The following is a 20801-nucleotide window of genomic DNA, read 5'->3' on the forward strand; positions in this document are numbered from 1 at the left end:
TCTTGCCCCATTAAGGTTAACTTTCCCACGCCACTCTGCTGGGGTGGGGTGGGGGGGCATTGCTACATACAGGTGAGCTGCATAAGGGCCAGGGTGGAAGCTACAGTCTTGGGGTATGTCTACACTACCTGCCAGATAGCGATCGGTTTATCGGGGATCGATATATCGCGTCTCATCTAGGCGTGATATATCGATCCCTGAACGTGCTCCCGTCGACTCCGGAACTCCACCAGAGCGAGCGGCGGTAGCGGAGCCGCGGCTGTCAATCCTGCGCCGTGAGGACGGGAGGTAAGTTGAAATAAGATACTTCGACTTCAGCTACGCTATTCACATAGCTGAAGTTGCGTATCTTACATTGACCCCGCCCCTTAGTGTAGACCAGGCCTCGAAGACCCTCCCTTGATTCCCTGCTCACCCCTCATCAGCAAGATATCTTCCATAATGAACACAGCCTGTGGAAAATGTGGGGACAGGAATGATTATAAGCCCTCCCCCCCCACCCCCCTATACTGCCTCTCTCCAAGAGCCACACGCCCAGTGTACAGTATGGTCCTGGAACACTGATTTCCCCTGCCCCTGCGGTTACTCACCATTTTGGGGGTCTTGTGGCTCATGTGTGCTTGCCTGGGGTCAGCTGGTTAGTGACAGGTATGTGAATAGTGGCTGTGTTTTAAATCAGTGGTCTGCGTGTTGCAACCAATACTGCTTCTGTAAAACGTTGCATTTTGGCTTCATAAATATGACCTTGGGAGCCCAGCCTCCCTCTATGTTAACGCTGTCTGAAGGTCTGCGCAGAATTACAAAGCGGCCACGAAGAACTAAAGAGGACTTTCTGCGTGATGTCCTGACGCACTCCGCGGCCGGAAATCAAGAATTGAAGGAATGGCAGGACAGCAAGAAGAGGGACCGAAAGGAGAACGTGGCACGCCAGAACGAAGCCATGGAGCGGCTCTTAAACATTATGGAACGCTGAGCAGACACGCTCCAGGTGCACCAGCACTGCAAACCAAGCAGCTCTGCGCCTGCCCTCTCCTGCAGCCGCTGTCGCAAAACTCTTTCCCCTGCACTCCTCAGACACCTCCAACACACTGTTATCAGCGCCCTGGCTTTAGTCTCTACCCGCAGCATTTCCTCCCCACTCACAGTCCAGCACTGCAGACTCCCAGTACTCACTGCACTCAACACCCAGCCCTCTGCAATTTAGCCCTGCTGAAGTACAGTACCTGCTGCATTGTACTCCAAAGGAGAAGGTTGCATATGACACCTGGACATACACAAATCTTTAACAGTCCTGGGACCCTCCCTTCCCCGATCCCCCTCAGTGCGTTTTTTTGTCTGTCTCTCTCCGGTTGTTGTTTTTTTAATAAAAGAATTGTTTTGGTTTGAAAGCAATCTTTATTCCATTAATTGAAAGCAAACAGAGCCCTACAAAGCAACAGGCAATTTTCTTACACCTTCACAGTGCATCATCTGCACCAATCATAATCACCTCCTAGCACAGGGGTGGGCAAACTTTTTGGGGCGAGGGCCACATCTGGGTGAGGAAATTGTATGCAGGGCCGGGGCAGGGGGGGTGGAGTGTGGGATGTGGAGGAAGGGGCTCAGGACAAGGGATTGGGGCAGAGAAGGGGTGCAGAGTGTAAGAGGGGGCTCAGGGAAGGGGGTTGGGGTACAGGAGGGGTGCGGAGTGCAGGACGGGGCTCAGGGCAGGGAGTTGGGGTGCACGGGGTGCAGGGTGCAGCAGGGAGCTCAGGGCAGGTGGTTGGAATGCACAGAAGTGCAGAAAGGGGCTCAGGGCAGGGAGTTGGGTGCAGGAGGAGGGGTGCGAGGTACAGGGAGAGGGCTTAGGGCAGGAAGTTGGGGGGTGGGGGGCAGGAGGGGTTTGAGCTCCAGCCTGGTGCCGCTTACCTAAAGTGGCTCCGGGGTGGCAGTGGCGCACACCAGGGCCAGGGCAGGCTCCCTGCATGCCTGCCCTGTCCCCATGCCACTCCAGGAAGTGCTGCGGCCCCTGGGGGGGGGTGGGCAGAGGGCTCTGCGTGCGCACATGGAGCCCTTTGCCTCCTGGTCCGGGGGCTGCTTCTGAGAGCAGCGCCGGGCCCGCAGCACCACCAGGGGTAATCCCGCGGGCTGGATCCAAAGCCCTGAAGGGCCGGATCTGGCCCGCGGGCCATAGTTTGCCCATCCCTGTCCTAGCATTACAAGCACTGCACTCTCGAGCACAACAACAAATTTTAGTAGCTTTCAGCTTCAAATTTTTGCCTCAAGGCATCCCTGATCCTTATGGCCCCAAGCTAGTCTCTGCCTGTTCAAACTCAGCCTCCAGGCGCTGAGCCTCAGCAGGCTAGCCCTGACTGAAGCTTCACCCTTCCCTTCACAAATACTATGGAGCGTACAGCACGCGGCTATGAGCATAGGAATATTGTCATCAGCCAGGTCCAGCCTCCCATATAGGCAGCGCCAGCGGGCCTTTAAACGGCCAAAAGCACAGTCAAACAGTCATTCTGCACTTGTCAGCCTGTTGTTGAACCGCTCCTTGCTGCTGTCAGGGTGCCCCGTGTATGGCTTCATAAGCCACGGCATTAAGGGGTAGGCGGGGTCTCCCAGGATCACAATGGGCATTTCAACTGCCCCTACGGTGATCTTCTGGTCCAGGAAGAAAATCCCAGCTTGCAACTTCCTGAAAAGGCCTGTGTTCCGAAAAATGCGTGTGTCATGCACCTTTCTGAACTAGCCTGCATTAATGTCTGTGAAAAGCCCACGGTGATCCACAAGCGCCTGGAGAACCATTGAGAAATACCCCTTCCAATTAATGTAGTCGGTCTCTAGGTGGTCTAGTGCCAGAATTGGAATGTGCGTGCCGTCTATCCCCCCTCCACAGTTAAGGAAGCTCATTTGTGCAAAGCCATCCACAATGCCACACACGTTGCCCAGAGTCACGGTCTTTCGGAGCAGGATGGGATTAATGGCCCAGCACACTTCCATCAGTCCAATGGTTGACTTTCCCACTCCAAACTGGTTGGCGACCAATCGGTAGCAGTCTGGAGTAGCCCGCATCCACAGTGCAATCGCCAAGCGCTTCTCCAATGGCAGGGCAGCTCTCATTCTCGCGTCCTTGCACTGCAGGGCTGGGGCGAGCTCATCATACAGTCCCATGAACGTGGCTTTCCTCATCCGAAAGTTTTACAGCCACTGCTTGTCATCCCAGACGTGCACCATGATGTGATCCCACCACTCAGTGCTTGTTTCCCAAACCCAAAAGTGGCAATCCACTATAATCAGCACCTCCGTGAATGCCACAAGCAATCTCTTGCCGTAGTTACTACGCATGATAAGATCAATGTTGAACTGCTCTTGCCTTTGTAGTTTAAGGAATAACTCCACTGCCACTCGTGACGTGTTAGTGAGAGCAAGCAGCATGTTGGTCAACAGTGGGGGATCCATTCCTGCAGCCCGGAGAGGCAGAGCACACAGTACACAAACTGTTGAAAGATGGCGCCAAATGTGGACAGAAGCACAGGGATTGCTGGGATGTGAAGCAATGCATCACGGGGCATTGGGATAGGACCCAGGATGCCCCGCAGCCCCCTCCGCCTTCCCACAACTCTTAGCGGCAAAAGAGGAAGAGATGCTCTGTGGGGTAGCTGCCCAGAGTGCACTGCTCCGAATACCACTGCAAGTACCGCAAGTGTGAACATGCTATTGCGCAGGCAGCTGACAGTGTGAACACACAACAGCTGTTTCCCTTCAGCACTCTGAGTGGTGCTGCAACTGCTGGGGCTGTAACTCTGCCAGCGTAGACATACTCCCAGTCTCGTTAAACTTTTCACCCAGAGGCTGTGGTTTCCTACTGTGACATGCCCCAGTGTTTACAGAAATGGCTTCAGAGGAAAGGGATCAAAGGGTTAAACCTGCACTGGAAGAAAACATTGCTGCAAATCACTTGTAACCAGCTTAAAGAATCAACAAAGAGTCCTGCGGCACCTTAAAGACTAATAGACGTATTGGAGCATAAGCTTTCGTGGGTGAATACCCACTTCATCAGACGCATGTAATGGAAATTTCCAGAGGCGGGTATCAATATGCGGTCAAGAATCAGTCTAGAGACAACGAGGTTAGTTCAATCAGGGAGGGTGAGGCCCTCTTCTAGCAGCTGAAGTGTGAACACCAAGGGAGGAGAAACTGGTTCTGTAGTTGGCTAGCCATTCACAGTCTTTGTTTAATCCTGAGCTGATGGTGTCAAATTTTGCAGATGAACTGAAGCTCAGCAGTTTCTCTTTGAAATCTGGTCCTGAAGTTTTTTTTGCTGCAGGATGGCTACCTTTACATCTGCTATTGTGTGGCCAGGGAGGCTGAAGTGTTCTCCTACAGGTCGGCTACCCCTCTGACAGCTTAAACTGGTTCTGCAAACCTGAACCCCAGGGTGAATGAGGTTTAGATGAGCTCAGGAGTCACCTACTATAGACTTGTCTCTGGAAGAAGGGATTCTGTGCTTAAAATGCAGAGGACTGGGATCAAGGTAAGAAAGGGCAGGCAGGCTGCCCCCTTTGTGCTCTTCACTTAGTCCTAAACCATTATATTTTAAACTCTGAAAACCAGCCAGAACATGGATTTGTGTTGAAAGTTTCTACTCTGAACACCGTAGGCTGTTTCAAAGCTTCACATTACTTGTAGTCTAGGGAAAAGAGTAGGAGATTCGAAGTGGCATGCACCAATTTATTTTTAGATGTGCAGCTTTTCAGCTTGGATAATAAAACCTGTGTGTGAACAGACAGGGTGCAAGGATGACATTAAGGGAGCTCCAGAAGAGAAAGCGGAGATGTGGCATGCGTGCTAAGAGATGCCACTTTTCCAAGGGATTTTAGTCTGCAGGAGAGCCAAGAAACCCTCAGATCAAAGTGATGACCACGCGAGTAAAGATTACGGTTCTTCAGAGACAGACTTGCTATCTTCCCGACTGAGGGTGCTAAAGTGCATTTGCCTCTCTTTGGCAATTTACAATAATCCATCCATCCTAGCCCTCATTAAGCATGATCATTTGAAGGGTTTTCCTTTAATTTTCAGTGGGAAGTTGTTACATGGAGATATATATACACACAAGATTCATTGCATTTCTCAGGTATTAAAAAGGGGCAATAGTGCTTTTTACCCTATTTTCACTGTTGCAAAAGAGATTCAGTTAAACGGCATAAGAAACCAGAACATTTGAGCAGAACTAGCTGGCGGTGACAAAAAGGGTGTCTCTCCACAGCTGCTGGGAGCAAGTCTAGCGGAGCTTCCGTTAGTGTGCTAAAAACAGCAATTTGGACATTCCTGCCCCGGCTGGAGCTCGGGTTCTGAAGCCTAAGGAGTAGGGTGGGCTTCAGAACCCAAGCCCAACCGTGAAAGTGACGTCTACACGGCTATTTTTAGCGCACTAGCCCAAGCCCTGATAGCGTGAGTCAGTCAACCTGGGCTGTGGGATTCGCTCCCAGCAGCTGTGTAGACCTAACCCCGTTGTCTGTTTTGAGGACGGAGATGCATAAACTCATTAATATATAACTAGGGCTAATTCAAGCCCATGAATAATCACCAGGTTCCTGCACTTTATTTAAACAGAAACAACAGTGGAAAACCAGGACTTAGATTTTTTCTCGCCCTACCTTGAGCGGCTTGTGGCTGTGTGTTTTGTGTCCCTCGTTCACGGCTGAGGGTCTCTGATTCACCACCGTCAGCAGGTGGCGCTGATGTACCAAGGCTTCTTTAAACTCTTCTTCGGTTTTTGTTTCTAGAAGCTTCTGCCGAAAAGTTATATCTGAAAACATCGTGGCAAAGGTCCGGCCCACTTCGGTGGCAGTTTTTGTACTTTTCTGAGGAAAACAAATGATGTGCAGATTAGGCATCATAACAAAAACTCTTAAATTGTTTCAAAACTGTAAAAAACTTCAAAACAAAATAAATACCACCCAAAACACCAATCTTCCTTCACCTGCCTGTCAAGACCAGAACATAAGATTCCACACTTCCCCTGAAATCACCGCTAGCACAAACACGCAAATCAGGGCAGGAAGAGCAAGCAAATGCTTCCAGCCTGGCTTTGGTGCTGAGAGACCATTTCTTACAGGTGAATATTGTAAGGTGAACTGGTTTGTGCATTGCAATCTCAAGCACAACATTATGATTTTAGCATTGGGAGACTGATCCAAAGTCCATTGCGATGTTAGGTATGTGTCATTTGTAGGTTCGTCTCAATGAATTGCTGTAGAACTTTAGATTCAAAGACAAGACATAGGTTTTGAAAGTTACATCCAGAAGGTTAAAGACTACCGTGACCAAGTCTCATAGGAAACATCAGATTAAGGTGACTTCTGAAGTATATTCACAGATATTTGGGGGGGCGGGGAACCACCCTAGGATTACTTCACAATACTTCAACCCTCTCTATCCTTCATGTGCTGAACACCCCCTACTATCCAATCCAGCAAGACAGTCCAAAAAGGCTCTCCCCCTGAAGAGCTCCAAAGCCTCACAGGAACAGTATCGTTTGGCTATAACACAAACATAATCATTGCTTTTATATTTTCATTTTGTGGTGAATTTTGATAGTCATTTAGATAAGTGAGATTGGCAGGTGATTTTTTAATTAACATTGGCAAAGCATTCAGGGCTCTTCCGATGCACCACTCAGGAGCACAGATGTAGAATACTTTAGATTGCACACACTGCACAACATCTTCATTTTAATCCTACAGAGAGAGTTTGTGTCCCAACTATCAAAAAGACCCTGCACATTGCTCGAGATCACCAGAGACAGTATCGCTAGCACTTTGTAGATTTAAACATCTAGAGACAGCAGTTGTTTGTTCTAGGTTGAGCGCTCTCAGCCAGTTTGGTCTGCAAGTCTGCTACATCGACAGAAGGGAGTTAAGACTTATTGTAAAATCTGTGAGGCAGGGCTCTTTACTTCATGACTGTACTGCATAATGGGCTCCGGATGGGGCTAGTGTAATACACACCAGAATAACCGCCACCAACACAACTACTAGCGAGGAGGGGAGAGAGCGCTGTTTGGATAAGGAAATCGATTCAGGGCAAGGCAAGGAAGTCAGAACTAATCAGTTTTTTCATCCTCACCATCATGGAAAGACTGGGGTGTGGATTTTATGCTATTTCTCAGACAGTTTCTCAAGGCGATTTAATTCGATATTGTCAATGAGTTTATTATTTTAGCAACTGTACCCAGCATGTACTTAGGGCTTGGTAGATAAATTCATTTAAAAAACACAACAAAAATCATAGACTAGCACAAACCATGGCTTTTCTTTACCAGTCACATGCTTCCCATTCCCTTCCCTTTATTTGTACGCTGTCCACTTGTACCGTGTGCTCCTTGGGAGTTATCTTCATACCTGTCGCGGAGTGCCCAGCACCCCCTAGCCACCGGCATCACTCTCTGCACCACCGCCATGGGGTACCGAGGTCAGTACTGACTCTGAGGGAAGAGTGTCCCCTACTGAGTCACTGACACTGCTCCCTGCTGCAGCGGGGTTTCCCTTAGCACGTTGCTGACTCTATATGAATACACAGTTTGTATACATTGAAAAATGAAATCAGTACAGCTGAGTGGGCTCAGTTTGCTGCATTCAATGGGCGACATCCGTATGTTTGTTTTTAGTCTGTACAGTTTTCAGACACCAATGTGATTGGTGCCAAAAGCATTTTTATATAAAAAATGAACAAAAATTAAGGCAGAAACTGCTGAATCAGTCTGGACATAAATGCTCAAAAAAATCAGCTCTCTTTCTATGACCCTCAGCTGAGCACCTCACAATTTTTCATGTATTTCTCCTCACACACCCCTGGGAAATAGGGAAACACTATTATCCCCACGTTTACAGAGGGGGAACTGAGGCAAAGATATTAAGGCCCAGATTTTTAAAGATATTTTGGGATTGCCACGCCTAGCATTGCGGTGCCTAACTGATTTAGGTATCCAAGTCTCATTTTCAAATGGGGATTTTGCCTCCTAAGTGCCTAAATCCTTTTGAAAAAAAGTCTCAGGCTTCCAAATCAGTTAGGCATTGTAATGCTGAGCTCAGCAACACCTTTTAAAACATGGACCTAAGTGAATTGCCCAAGATCAGGCAGTCTGCAGTGCACCAGAGATTTGAACCTAGGTCTCCCAAATCCCAGGCCAGTGCGTTAAGTACTGAATCATCCTCTCTTCTCCAAAAGGCCACCTCTACACTGTGGACAGACCCAATATGGCTAGAATGGGGCTAAACAACTTGAAGTGGGAGAAAGGTGCAGATTTCTAGTTTAACCAGCAGGGGGTATCACAGTTCCCAAGTTGGTTCATGCCCCCACAAGTGCATCACTTCAGAACCTCAGCTCCGCTGGCCCAACAATTGGGATCCTCAAGTAGAACGTGACCTCAGATCTCCCGTATGACGGTGCATTTGTTGCCTGATCTATTGATTGCATATTAATTATATTGATTACCTAAGAATTTCCAATTAACACACTGAGGTTTGGTAGGTCTTCGTCCCAAGATCAGGGCCAGTATTATTAAAATTACCGTTCAGTGGGAACTCCAACATGCACGGTTGCAACACTCAGACTTAGGAAAAACCTTCTGTATCTGCAACAGGCTTATTAACAGAGTTAGCAAAGTTACACACACTCCAACCCAACCAGGTAGAGAGAGCTCATAACAAATGAGTGTCTGTGCACTCATACACTCAGGCTACCCTTGCAGAACAACCTGAAGCGTTAGTCATTAACTTCCTCCTAGGGATTAATAACAAGTATTTTTGTTATAAGTTGGGGACTCATCAGCTGGAAGTAACAGAGGAGGAGAAAGACCTCAGAGTATTGGTTGATCACAGGATGACTATGAGCCACCAATGTGATATGGCCATGAAAAAAGCGAATGTGGTCTTGGAATGCATCAGGCAAGGTACTTCCAGTAAAGATAGGGAGGTGTTAGTACCGTTATATAAGGCACTGGCAAGACCTCATCTGGAATACTGTGCGCAGTTCTGGTCTCCCATGTTTAAGAAGGATGAATTCAAACTGGAACAGCTACAGAGAAGGGCTACTAGGATGATTTGAGGAATGAAAAAACCTGTCTTATGAAAGGAGACTCAAAGAGCTTGGCTTGTTTAGCCTAACCAAAAGAAGGTGGAATTATTTAAGCTCAGTACCAATGTGGACACAAGAACAAATGGATATAAACTGGCCATCAGGAAGTTTAGACTTAAAATTAGATGAAGGCTTCTAACCATCAGAGGAGTGAAGTTCTGGAACAGCCTTCCAAGGGGAGCAGTGGAGGCAAAAGACATATCTGGTTTTAAGACTAAGCTTGATAAGCTTATGGAGATGATGGTATAATGAGATTGGTCTTTGACTATTAGCGGTAAATATACACAATGGCTTGTGATGGGATGTTAGATGGGTTGGGATCTGAGTTACTGCAGAGAATTCTTTCCTGGGTGTCTGGCTAGTGAGTCTTGACCACATGCTCAGGGTTTAGCTGATCGTCATATTTGTGGTCGGGAAAGAATTTTCCTCCAGGGCAGATTGGCAGAGGCCCTGGGGTTTTTTCGCCTTCCTCTGCAGCGTGGGGGGCGGGTCACTTGCTGGAGGATTCTCTGCACTTTGAAGTTTTTAAACCATTATTTGAGGATTTCAATAGCTCAGACATAGGTCAGGGGTTTGTTACAGGAGTGGGTGGGTGAGATTCTGTGGCCTGCATTGTGCAGGAGGTCAGACTCGACAATCACGATAGTCCCTTCTGACCTTAAAGTCTATGACTATCATCAACTTCCTCATCACCACCACTCACCGTCCTGGCATCTCCCAAGGCACACAGGCCTGGATACCACTTTTATAATATGTTACGCAGACACCCCTATGCCTAAGCATGTTCAGGAGGGGTTTCCTCCCCTTCTCCTTACTTGCATCTCCTCACCTTCCTAAGCTTGGCATGCCCTTCTCCCATAGGTTAAGAGAGCTTTTACCTCACACTTATTAGCGCGTACGTCAATTAGTTACCATGGCACACTGGTGGCCAGACATCAGCGGAGGTTACCACCTTAAAATATACCATCTTGGGCTAACCTAGCATCTTGTGGTTACCTGTCTGCGGTTTAGTCATTACAGCGTTCTATATTGTGATCTAGGGCAGTGATACCGGGGCGCAAAAGCTGCAAGTGGCTCTTGAGTGTCTCCTGTCGCTCTTTGCAGCCCATAATATTAAAACACTGTGTGATTCAATTAACCAGTCTAAGTTAATAACCAATCCGGATGCTTTTACTATGTTAATGCAAGTTAATAATTGCTCAGTAAGTTATTAACTTATTTGCTGTGCAAATAATATAGACTTCCTGTCATGCTGTTTAAATATGAATCTATAATACTAGAGTAAATAAAACAAAGAATTCACACAACTGAGGCTCTTTTGGATAGTGCTGATTGCTAATTTGGTTCAAGAACCACTGAGGTCTGAGTTTCACCAATCTAGGGTTACTTCTGGTTAGCTGCTTATGCTAGGGCTTTTGAACCTTAGGCCTTGTTTAGCTAAGCTATTGTCTTACAGGCCTTGCAGGCTCATTACATTACTGCCTTAACTTATACCCATGCTTTACCTAGCAAATAACCTATTGGTATAGGCTACACATTGAGGCAAGAGCTATGATACGAGATCAGTCATAGTCAGACTTACAGACCATGCCAGGCTCCGGCTCCAGTGCTAGATAGGAAGCCATTCTGCTCCATCATGAGACTGCAGGAGCCTGGGGAACCGGAAAGTCATTTGTCATAATTTTATACCTTGTGCTCACTGCTGAGTCAGAAGGAGATGTTGGCAGACAACCCACTGTGGTGACCTCAGTCCTGCTCTCTTCCTCCTGCATCTAGAAAATGGGTGGTCGTGCACCCCGGTAGAGCTCCACAAGAGAACTATCAGAAAAGCATTCTGAGGCATCAAGAGTGAATGACGGAGAAACACTCACCATTTTAGGAGGCGCAAGAACCAAGATGACAAATCTCACTTCACAGGAGTTCTCCCCCCAGTTCTGAGGCCTCTCCAGGCGGCTGATGCAAACATGACGTCGCTGAAGAGACTTTATAGTGCAACTGTCAAGTGAGATGGAAATATTATGGCTTAGGTTTGACAATACACGAGACACTCTCCCTTCCGTCAAATGAAGGTTTTAAATATTCCCGTTCTAGCGATGATACAATATACATGGGTGAAAACAGGTGGCTTAAACATTGTTTGTAAAAAGACAAAAATGGCATTTTAATGGCACTGATTTTCCTTCCTTTCTAGGCCTTGATCCTGAGAGCTGCTCAGTGGGAAAGGCACTCGGTGACAGCAGGGCCCGGCTCACGGAGTAGCTGGCAAGGGTTGGGGCCTTACTTTGCTTCATCTGTCCCAGCTGTTATATAATAGCAGTAAATCAATAAAGAAACTTGCCCTAAATTTTCAGTATTGCACAGAGGTCTAGCTAGAGGGCTCCTCCTTTATTTTAATAAAGAATAATGAACAGATAGTACTTTGCACTTCCGTAGATCCATTCATCCAGAGGTCTCAAAGTGCTGTTGCAAACAATTTAAGGATAAAAGCCAATAAACTGCTTCTCTCCCTCTCTCTCATTCCTTCTTTAGCAGATGCCTCAATATTTGTTTTTGTTTTCAAGAGGTTTTCCCCTCCCTGCTTGGTTGGTTTGGATTATTTTTAAATACATTACAAATATCAGGTCCTGACCTCCCTCTTTTTGCTGGACAAGTCAGACAGCCTTCAGAGGACCAAAACGGTGACATCATTGCTCAGTGACGAAACTTGAGTTGGAAATCTCCCAGGTCCATGAGAGAGGAGAGGAAAGTTGTTGAAGAATTAAGCAGTCACTTAGATCTTTCAAAGACTGACAAGACTTCCAATAAAGAAAAGCCAGAACCTGACATTTCTAATGTTAAAAACAAAACGTTTTTTATTAAAACATGGAAGCCATTTGGGGGCATCACAAAAGAGCAGTAGTTTCTCTTCGCTGTTTACTTCAGCTACCACAACATGCTGGAAAGGCGGGTAGCCATAATTCTCACAATTTTACCAGGGGGGAAACTGAGGCAAAGCAAGGTGACTTGTCCAACATCACACACCAAGTCTATGCCAGACATCGGATAACACCATCACACTTACCAATAAAACCACAGCTAATTATTCTGCTAATACACTTTACAGCTCTTTACAAACACAGTGGCAGATAATGCATAATAATTTCACTGCTTGGGTGAATAGCACACAACTCTGATACTCCATCCTAATTGCAGTGCTTGATTTTGCAACGAGAGTTTACATTATTTTTAATGTAATAAATATCAGCAAGATTATGTTACTGTTATCATCATTACTAACATACAAAAGGCAGTAGGAGAACACCTCAATCTTCCTGGACGTTCTATAACAGATTTAAAAGTAGCCATACTTGAACAAAAAAACTTCAGAAACAGACTTCAAAGAATCCTGTGGCACCTTATAGACTAACAGACGTTCTGCAGCATGAGCTTTCGTGGGTGAATACCCACTTCTTACAGATCCAGACTAACACGGCTACCCCTCTGATACTAGACTTCAAAGAGAAACTGCAGAACTAAAATTCATTTGCAAATGTAACACCATTAATTTGGGCTTCAATAGGAACTGAGAGTGGCTGACTCATTACAGAAGCAACTTTTCCTCTCCTGGAATTGACAGCTCCTCATCAATTACTGGGAGTGAACCACATCCACGCTGATCGAATTGGCCCTGTCAACACTGGTTCTCCACTTGTGAGGTAACTCCCTTCTCTTCATGTGTCTGTATAATAATGCCTGCATCTGTAATTTTCACTCCATGCATCTGAAGAAGTGGATTTTTTACCCACTAAATCTTACGCCCAAATAAATCTGTTAGTCTTTAAGGTGCCACCTGAATCCTTGTTGTTTTTGTCATCATTGCTTTTTTCAGGTGAATATTTGCCAAATTAACGATTGGCAATTAAAGGATGTGGACAGGGCTTCAGTACTTTGGTCCAGTCTCTCTTTTCCTTTCTCTTAACATAGTTTATCACCTTAATTTTCAACTTAAATGACATATCAATAGCAGTCCCTGAACAACTTGGAGAGAAGGGGATGTGCAGACCAGAGCTGAATTAATAATTCTTCCATACAGGTCTGAAAAGTTAGCTTGTAAGTGTATCCATATGGGGCATTTTACTAGTGAATAGGTTTTTGATGGACAATGATAATTAAGTTACTTGATTTATGCAAACTAACAACCTGACAGGCTATTGTTAGACATGCTTATTTTGATGCAAGGGATGGTTACATTCCTTTTATTATTTGCACAATATGGAATATATGGAAGGGTGCAGGATTTCACATCTTTATACTGTATTAGTCACATTCCCTTTCTTCCCCTTTTTTACGTGAATCAGACTCATAACAGAAAATCCACACATACCCTTGGGATAGAAATAAACCTATTCAAAGTTCTGTGCATGCATCCATACACTTTTCAATCTGTTTATATGCAGTCTTTTCTTGAGTGGCAATTATTTGAAGGTTACAGTTACTAATGGACATTTGGTAACAATCTACTATAAGCCTTTCCAACAGGGACCAAATGAAAACAGAGTTAAAAGTGAATTCAACAATTTGCAGCAAACTGAAATCAATCTTAATCTAATCTAGAGCCACTGAGGTGGGTGAGCCTGAATGTACCCAAATCATTTTGTGTTGTCAATTGTGGGTTTCAATTCAGCAAGATAGCTGGGGTAAGCACATGGACTTTCTAGAGCTTTGGGACTGACAGGATATCTGTCAAGTTGTCCATCATCTTAGGTCATCTTACCTTCACCCATATTAATTGGTAAAACCTCATGCATGAACGGAGAGGTGAACAGTTAATCCACTGTTGGCAAAAATCTACCCTCTTGTATTCTGCTCCGTTTGCTCACTGAGTCAACACTTTCATTCCTTAGCCTTTGAGCTCAGTGATTAACGCAGTTCTTTAAAAAGGAAGATTCGCCTGGAGTTCTGAAAGTTATTATTTGTATTCCGGCAGTGGCCAAAGGCCTCAATCAGGATCATGGCCAAATTGGGCAAAGTGCTGAACAAATGCTTAAGACAACACTATCGCTGTTCCAAGTTGCCTACGATACAGTGTCCTGATCTTACATTAAGGCATGCTTGGGGCTCTGCGCAGGTGCATATGCTTCTCAATGCAAGATCAGAGCCCAATTTGAAACATGATACTACATTTGTGCATTCCAATCTACAGGAGGCTATATGTCGGAGAAAGATGATTAACAATAGTAAGATCATGCAGCTTCTTGGACAACAACGTGCAGAGCTTGATGGCTCCAAGCCTTTTGAAAGTTTTAATTTTCTTCAGGCAAAACACACACCCAGCAATCTTCCACTGCCACGCAACCTAACCATCATTAGCTGAATAAATTATTGTAGGCATTGACTGCAGGCAAAATATTTGCATTCAACTTCTTCCTCATATATATACACACACTTGCAGCTCTCTCACTTTTCAGTACAAAGCTTACAAGTTTGATGTACACGCAAAATTTCAGTGGTCACCATCAAAAAGTCAACATATATCAAGAGTAAACACATTATGGTAGACTTAGAATAGGGAACAATTATGGTATATACTGGGGTGGGGTAACTGTTGACTTTGTCTAAATGGTGACCATTGTATGGATGTAATATGATTAGAAGAAGAGGTCATGCCTATTGAGTCAGGGACCGGGATTAACAGTTGATACTGGTTAGATTCTCTTTACAAAATAGCCTTCAGTAACGTAGAAGTTTCTTCCTGCCAGGACACCATTGTGGATACCGGGCCAACAAGCCAGTGAATTGATGAAAGAGCTGAAGTGGTTGATGGAAAAAGATGGAATAAAAGCAAGGAGATGATATGAACCAAAAAGAAAAATCTCACATTAAACATGAGCCATGACACTGGAATGACACTCAGACTGACATCAACAATTCCCTTGTGGGACTGTCAGTGAAAAACAAGACAATGCCCAGCAATGAAATAATGACACTGTTCTGCCAAGTCAGAATGCATGTTAAAAGCCAATAGCTTCTTGAACCAGAACAAGATAACTTCCTTGTGCTAAGCCAGAATAGTGCCATGTACGCCCATGGGATTTGCTCTATGTTACGATAACTCATCCAAATGAGTTATTTTATGCTTAGTTCATAGTCAATGACTCACTGATGGATTCTTTAAAAATATATTCAATTTTATCTGATTTATTCCAAATGGTTTTTGGAAACTTTTCAGATTTACATTTTTTTTTTAAAAACTTATCTAGTATTCCTTTAAGGAATACTAGATAAGTCAAAATGGGAGAACTTGCAAAATAAAGTTAACCAAGGCCTGTTCTAAAAGGCTACCATGCTGATGAACAGCAAATTATAGTCTCGTTGTTGAAAAGTTTTCCAATTAAGGGCTGCAATCTTAATTTCTTAGCACAAAAAACAATTTACACAGTTAGTTACACAATTCCTTGTACTGCATGTGGATTTTGGAGCTAGAAACCAAAATAGTTGATTGGATAGCTCTAAGAGTTAACCGAGTATTAAGACTTTTGCCTATAGGAAACCCATTCAAATACAGCAGCAGAGGGGAGTGACTAGGTTATTGCAATAGGATAGTTAAGTAAACCTACTAGAAATGAATAGGTCACTTCAGTTCAATACAGATGACCACTCCACACATCTAACCATCACAATGTGCTCTCTTAGCAAAAAGACCCTACTTTGATTTAGTTGTGAGACCTTTACACTCCTAAGATGGACCTTCCAAATCAAAGGAGAAGTAATCAGTACAGCCAGTCCAAGACATTCAAAAGTTTGAGCCTCCCTGCAGCGTCAGAAGATTTTATTGAAAAAAATAAAGAGGATTTTTCTTTGTTGTCCAGCCTTTTAGCCATTAGACTCCACTTCAGTCCAGCTCTTTTCAGGAGCCATGAAAACTGAAAACCTAAAAATGAGATTCTCAGATATCACGAGACTTATGATCAGATTATGAGATTTGGAAACACTGAGTATATCAGTGGGGCAATGGGAAAGCCTGCATGGTCACTATCCATACTACACCTGTTTTGTGGCTAAAGGACTTTGGAGTCTAGCACTTCAAGTCATTCACCTTTCATAAATATCATGCAACAATAGAACTCTTTTGGGATTTCTTCCAGCGCCCTAGGAGGAAATTTACAAGCAGTAGTCTACACCCAAAACTGCACCATTGAATTCAAGGTCTGATTTTTATCCACTGATTTATTTAAGTCATGTGTGTGGGCACTTAAAATCTGTTTCAGCCTGTCTATTGGTTTAACTTGCGTTGGTAAGTTTACTGATACAAGCTAACCCAGGGGTGGGTAAACCACGGCCCACAGGCCGCATTCAGCCTGTTAGATGTTTGAATCTGGCCCTTGAGCTCCCGTTGGGGAGCGCAGTCTGGGGCTTGCGGCTCCACACACAGCCCCTGCCCCAAGCACCACCCCTGCAGCTCCCATTGGCTGGGAACCACGGCCAATGGGAGCTGCAGGGGTGGCGTCTGCGGATGGGGCAGTGCACAGAGCTGCCTGGCTGTGCCTCTGTGTAGGAGCTGGAGGGGGGACATGCCACTGCTTGTGGGAGCTGCTCGAGGTAAGTGCTGCCCTGAGCCTGCACCACTGTCCTCCTCCTGTGCCCCAACCCCCTGGCCCCCCTCCTGCCCCCAAACCCCTCATCCCCAGCCCCACCCCAGAGCCCTCACTCCCCCAACTTCATGAGCATTCATGGCCCGCCATACAATTTCCATACCCAGATGTGGCCCTTGGGCCAAAAAGTTTGCCATCCCCTGAGCTAAACAAATGTTAAAATGATGCAAGTGTCTTGGCAGGAGTTTAACAAAATCAGTGTTTAACCTTATTGAAACAGGTGGAACTTCTGTGTGTAGACAAACCCTTATGCCAGCAGTCCCCAAACTCTTTATCTCATCCCCTTTTCCCCCAGCCACAGTCAGGAGCCAGGGCCGGGAACAGGGCCAGAGTCGGGCCGAGGCTGTGGCCGGAGTCGTGGTTGGGCTGGGAGTCAGGGGCCAAGGGCGGGGCCACAGCTGGGGGCAGGTCTGCGGCCAGGAGCCGAAGCAGAATTGGTGGCAGAGTGGGGCTGGGTGGCACTCCTTCCCCGCCCCTCTCAGGGGCTGGCCTGGGTTTCGCCATGCCCCACCCCCCGAATGTTCCTCCATGCCCCCCTAGGGGGCACATCTCACAGTTTTAGCATAAGACAGTGGTCCCCAAAGAAAAAGCAGCATGATCCCTAAAGCTAGTCTATCTGTTGCTCTGCTTCACTAGAGAGACCTTTTAGCTATAACCTTCTCCGAGCTCCCTGGATTAATACTATGGCTGAGGCAACACTGCACATATCCTCACATGAACACTAGCATTCACTGACACTTTACAATTTTTTGAATTGTGAAGACTCTCTAAAATAAAAGACTGGGCTGAAATGCAGTCATGACAAAATGATCCAGATGAAATGATTAACTGTGTTTAAATACCAGGTCTTATTTATGAAGATGCCATAATACCATATTCTCTAACACCACGATATTCATAAAAGGCTCTTTAAATTACAGTTCTCATTTCTGCACCACTGCCCAATATATTTCTTTTTTTAAAAGCTACATTTAAAGCAGCGTTCAAGACAAGAGGTTAGTTGGCATGAACTGGCATACCTCCACTGACATCAGTGAAGCTACAGAGATTCATACCAGCTGAAGACCTGACCTAAGCCCAAGATCTTATCTAAGCAATAACAGACATTTCTTACACAAAATTATTAATGTTTAAGACACACACTCATCAGAAATAAAAACCAGCAATCTCATCAGGGCAAGAAAGGAAATTAATTACTTTCACCGGTAAGAAAAATAGAACCCTGATTGCTCATTAGAGCTAGCCAGCGAGCCTTTTCTTATCTTACAGTAGCACAACAACATTTTGGTTCTTTTGCACTGCAGGTACATCTAAGAAAGCAATGCCCCAAGCGTGATACATCAAGTCTTAAACCTTCTGAGACCAGAACCACTTGTGAGGGATGCAGTCTTGACAACTTGGATGGTCCATTTGGAGTTATTGACACCTTGCCAAGAGGAATATCTGGTAATGTACTAGAATACTCAGTCCCGCAGACTTGCTTCTTGACATAGTCTTGAACCTCTCCTGGTGGGCTATCCAGGTGAAAGTAAATCCCATCCTTACCTATCACCATCAAAAAGAATGTCTACAGAACAGAATGCAAGGAAGAACTGGCCACAACAGAAATTGGACCATCTCCTCAATCACCAATAATTCATCTTTAGAGAGTTAAATTATTGGACAAGAAGGTTTTGACTTGACAGCTTGAATGGAAAAGTAAATTGAAGGCGGAGAAAAGTTCCACAACATCCCTGTGTGCAAAGAAATAACCAGAACTACACAAGCAAGGCTGATTATGGTGGCTGCAGACTTTTTAATACAGAAAAAATAGGTGTTTAAGAACTTTAGAAAGCTTACTCTTGTAAGCATGAGGGCAAAGGCACTTGTATACATAGGGTTTCATTAATAGAATAAAGTCCTGTAATCATTCCTCTAAAGGAGCCTTTCTTTTTACAGAAAAACAGATAGCTGTCAAGGAAAAACATGGCAGAAGAGTACATTTCATTATTAAAAATGATGCACTGTGTTATTAGGCATAATTTTGCACCAATTACTATATTTTAAACATCTCTGATTTGAAAATGTGCTATTTTAAAATCTAAAGTAGTAATGAAAGGGATTTTTCATTGCAACTTTAAGACGGTAACAGAAAAATTCTTTGGAGTCCAGACTAATAATTACTTTTTTAAAATGTGCAAAATCCAATCCACGTGCCTAGTTATGTTCGGTGATGAAGCAGAGATGCATCAGGAGCCCATGCTATGATTAATTACAGACATGAAAACTGAAAAATTATTTACTACTCTTAAAAGTTGTTATTGTTTGTACAGCAATTTTGCTCAGCATCCAAAATAGCCTCATGCATCATGTTTTAAAATGTTACCTGGGAGTTTGAGTGAGTTAGCTCCTCCAGAGGGACCATTATGACGACATAATTAATATATTAGAATAAGCAAATATCAAGCTACACTCCCATCTTGCTGAGAGATTATTCCTTTGCTTCGTTAGTCATGAGAGCTTTATCAAATCAACTGAACAATTTCAAAACAAATCCTTCATGTGCCTTATAAATGCAATCAAAGGAAATGACTCTTCCATGACTTGACATTTGCCTCCTCATAGTCTGACTTTTCCAAACTCAGCCCTTTTAAAAATAGGAACTGTATCCTGGCAAGTAAGGAATAGCTTGGTGCCAACATTGCTTCAAGTTAATAAAAATGCTATGAAGAATTCCATTTAAGTAACCCATATAAAAATATAGGGGTTATTCAAGAATCATCCCAACAAGAACATCAAGGACAGAGATGCAAGGAAAGACCTGCAGGCTGTTGCTTGCTGCTATATTAATAACTTATATGGCAAATTCTTTCTTAAGCATTGGATAATTAAGCCTCATCCCTGTCCTGGGAAGTAAGTAAGTATTAGTATCTGAACCTACACAGATACAGAGCACGAGCTATCCCTTAACCTCAGGGGCATGGAGGAGCTAGACATAGAGGGGAATAATATGTAGGGGAGACTTGAGGAGACCCAATGCCTCCCAAAGCTCCCATTAAAGCAGGGCACCTTTTACAAGCCAAGTGATTCATGAAAGCTGGGATTAGATTAATTTCTGACCCCCGGTTTTAGGAGAAGGTCCACTACACTATATTTTGAATTCACTATCAAAATCAACTGGCTCCTATGAGACAGAAAAAACAGACACTCATGTATTTCAGGGATGAGATCTGGTTTAGAACTATAGTACATTGTAAAAGAGGTCTTCCCCAGATCAGCCCCTTTATTTTCAGTCCGATGACAATCTTTGGAAGGGCTTTTTGACAGAAGGGTGCTGTCAATGACCACAGTCCCAAAATTCATCCCCTCTGGCTCAGAAGTCTCAAGCTCATGGATGAAACACTCAAAATGCAGATTTCTACCTGCATGGAAGTATGAGACTGTATCACATCAGTCAGGATCTGTCAGCTGGGGACTGCCTCCCCTGCAGCCTTAAGTCCCCAGCAAATCACCTCCAAATGCAAGAGTGAAGCAAGAATAAACAAACAACCAGATTTTGACAAAAATCTCTTATTTACTCTGTTTTCTAGGTCTAATTTCTCACAGACCACTCTATCCACGAATTCTCAGACACACCACCTGAGAAGACTGACTGAAGACTTCTGTTCTAACAAAAACTAGAAGGCAACACAAGCCATTGCCTATTTCAAGCAAGCAACGAGTGGCAGAGAAACAGTGCAGTGGATTTCTGTACGTAGTAAACTCAATGAATGTAAGAACGGCCATCCCGGGTCAGACCGAAGGTCCATCTAGCCCAGTCTCCTGTCTTCCGACAGTAGCTAATTCCAGGTGTCCCAGAGGGAATGAAGAGAACAGGAAATCATCAAGTGATTGTCACCCACTCCCAGCTTCCAGCAAATAGACGAACAAACAAGAATTATTCCACCCTTGACTGAGGCAGTGTACAGTTTAACTCACTGACCTCTGGTAGAGCTCCTGCTCTGAAGAACGGCATCCTAAGTCATCTGAACTGGAAAAGAAAAGTACTTCAGGGACTGTTGAGTTGCTCCG

At 44.7% G+C, this 20801-nt stretch overlaps 1 protein-coding gene across 9 annotated transcripts in view; it reads right to left on the minus strand.

The window, feature by feature from the left end:
* SLC4A11 (solute carrier family 4 member 11) overlaps nucleotides 1–20801 on the minus strand; it is a 257410-nt gene that overhangs the window by 62492 nt on the left and 174117 nt on the right. For all 9 annotated transcript variants that reach the window (XM_039540269.1, XM_039540263.1, XM_039540262.1 and 6 more), the window contains 2 exons: nucleotides 10992–11115; nucleotides 5640–5846 (listed from right to left, as the gene is read on the minus strand). In XM_039540269.1, the coding sequence (XP_039396203.1) occupies nucleotides 5640–5846; nucleotides 10992–11115 (331 nt within the window). The remainder of the gene's footprint in view (nucleotides 1–5639; nucleotides 5847–10991; nucleotides 11116–20801) is intronic.

The sequence above is a fragment of the Mauremys reevesii genome, linkage group 5 (assembly GCF_016161935.1).
Source record: "Mauremys reevesii isolate NIE-2019 linkage group 5, ASM1616193v1, whole genome shotgun sequence".
NCBI classification, from domain to species: domain Eukaryota; kingdom Metazoa; phylum Chordata; order Testudines; family Geoemydidae; genus Mauremys; species Mauremys reevesii.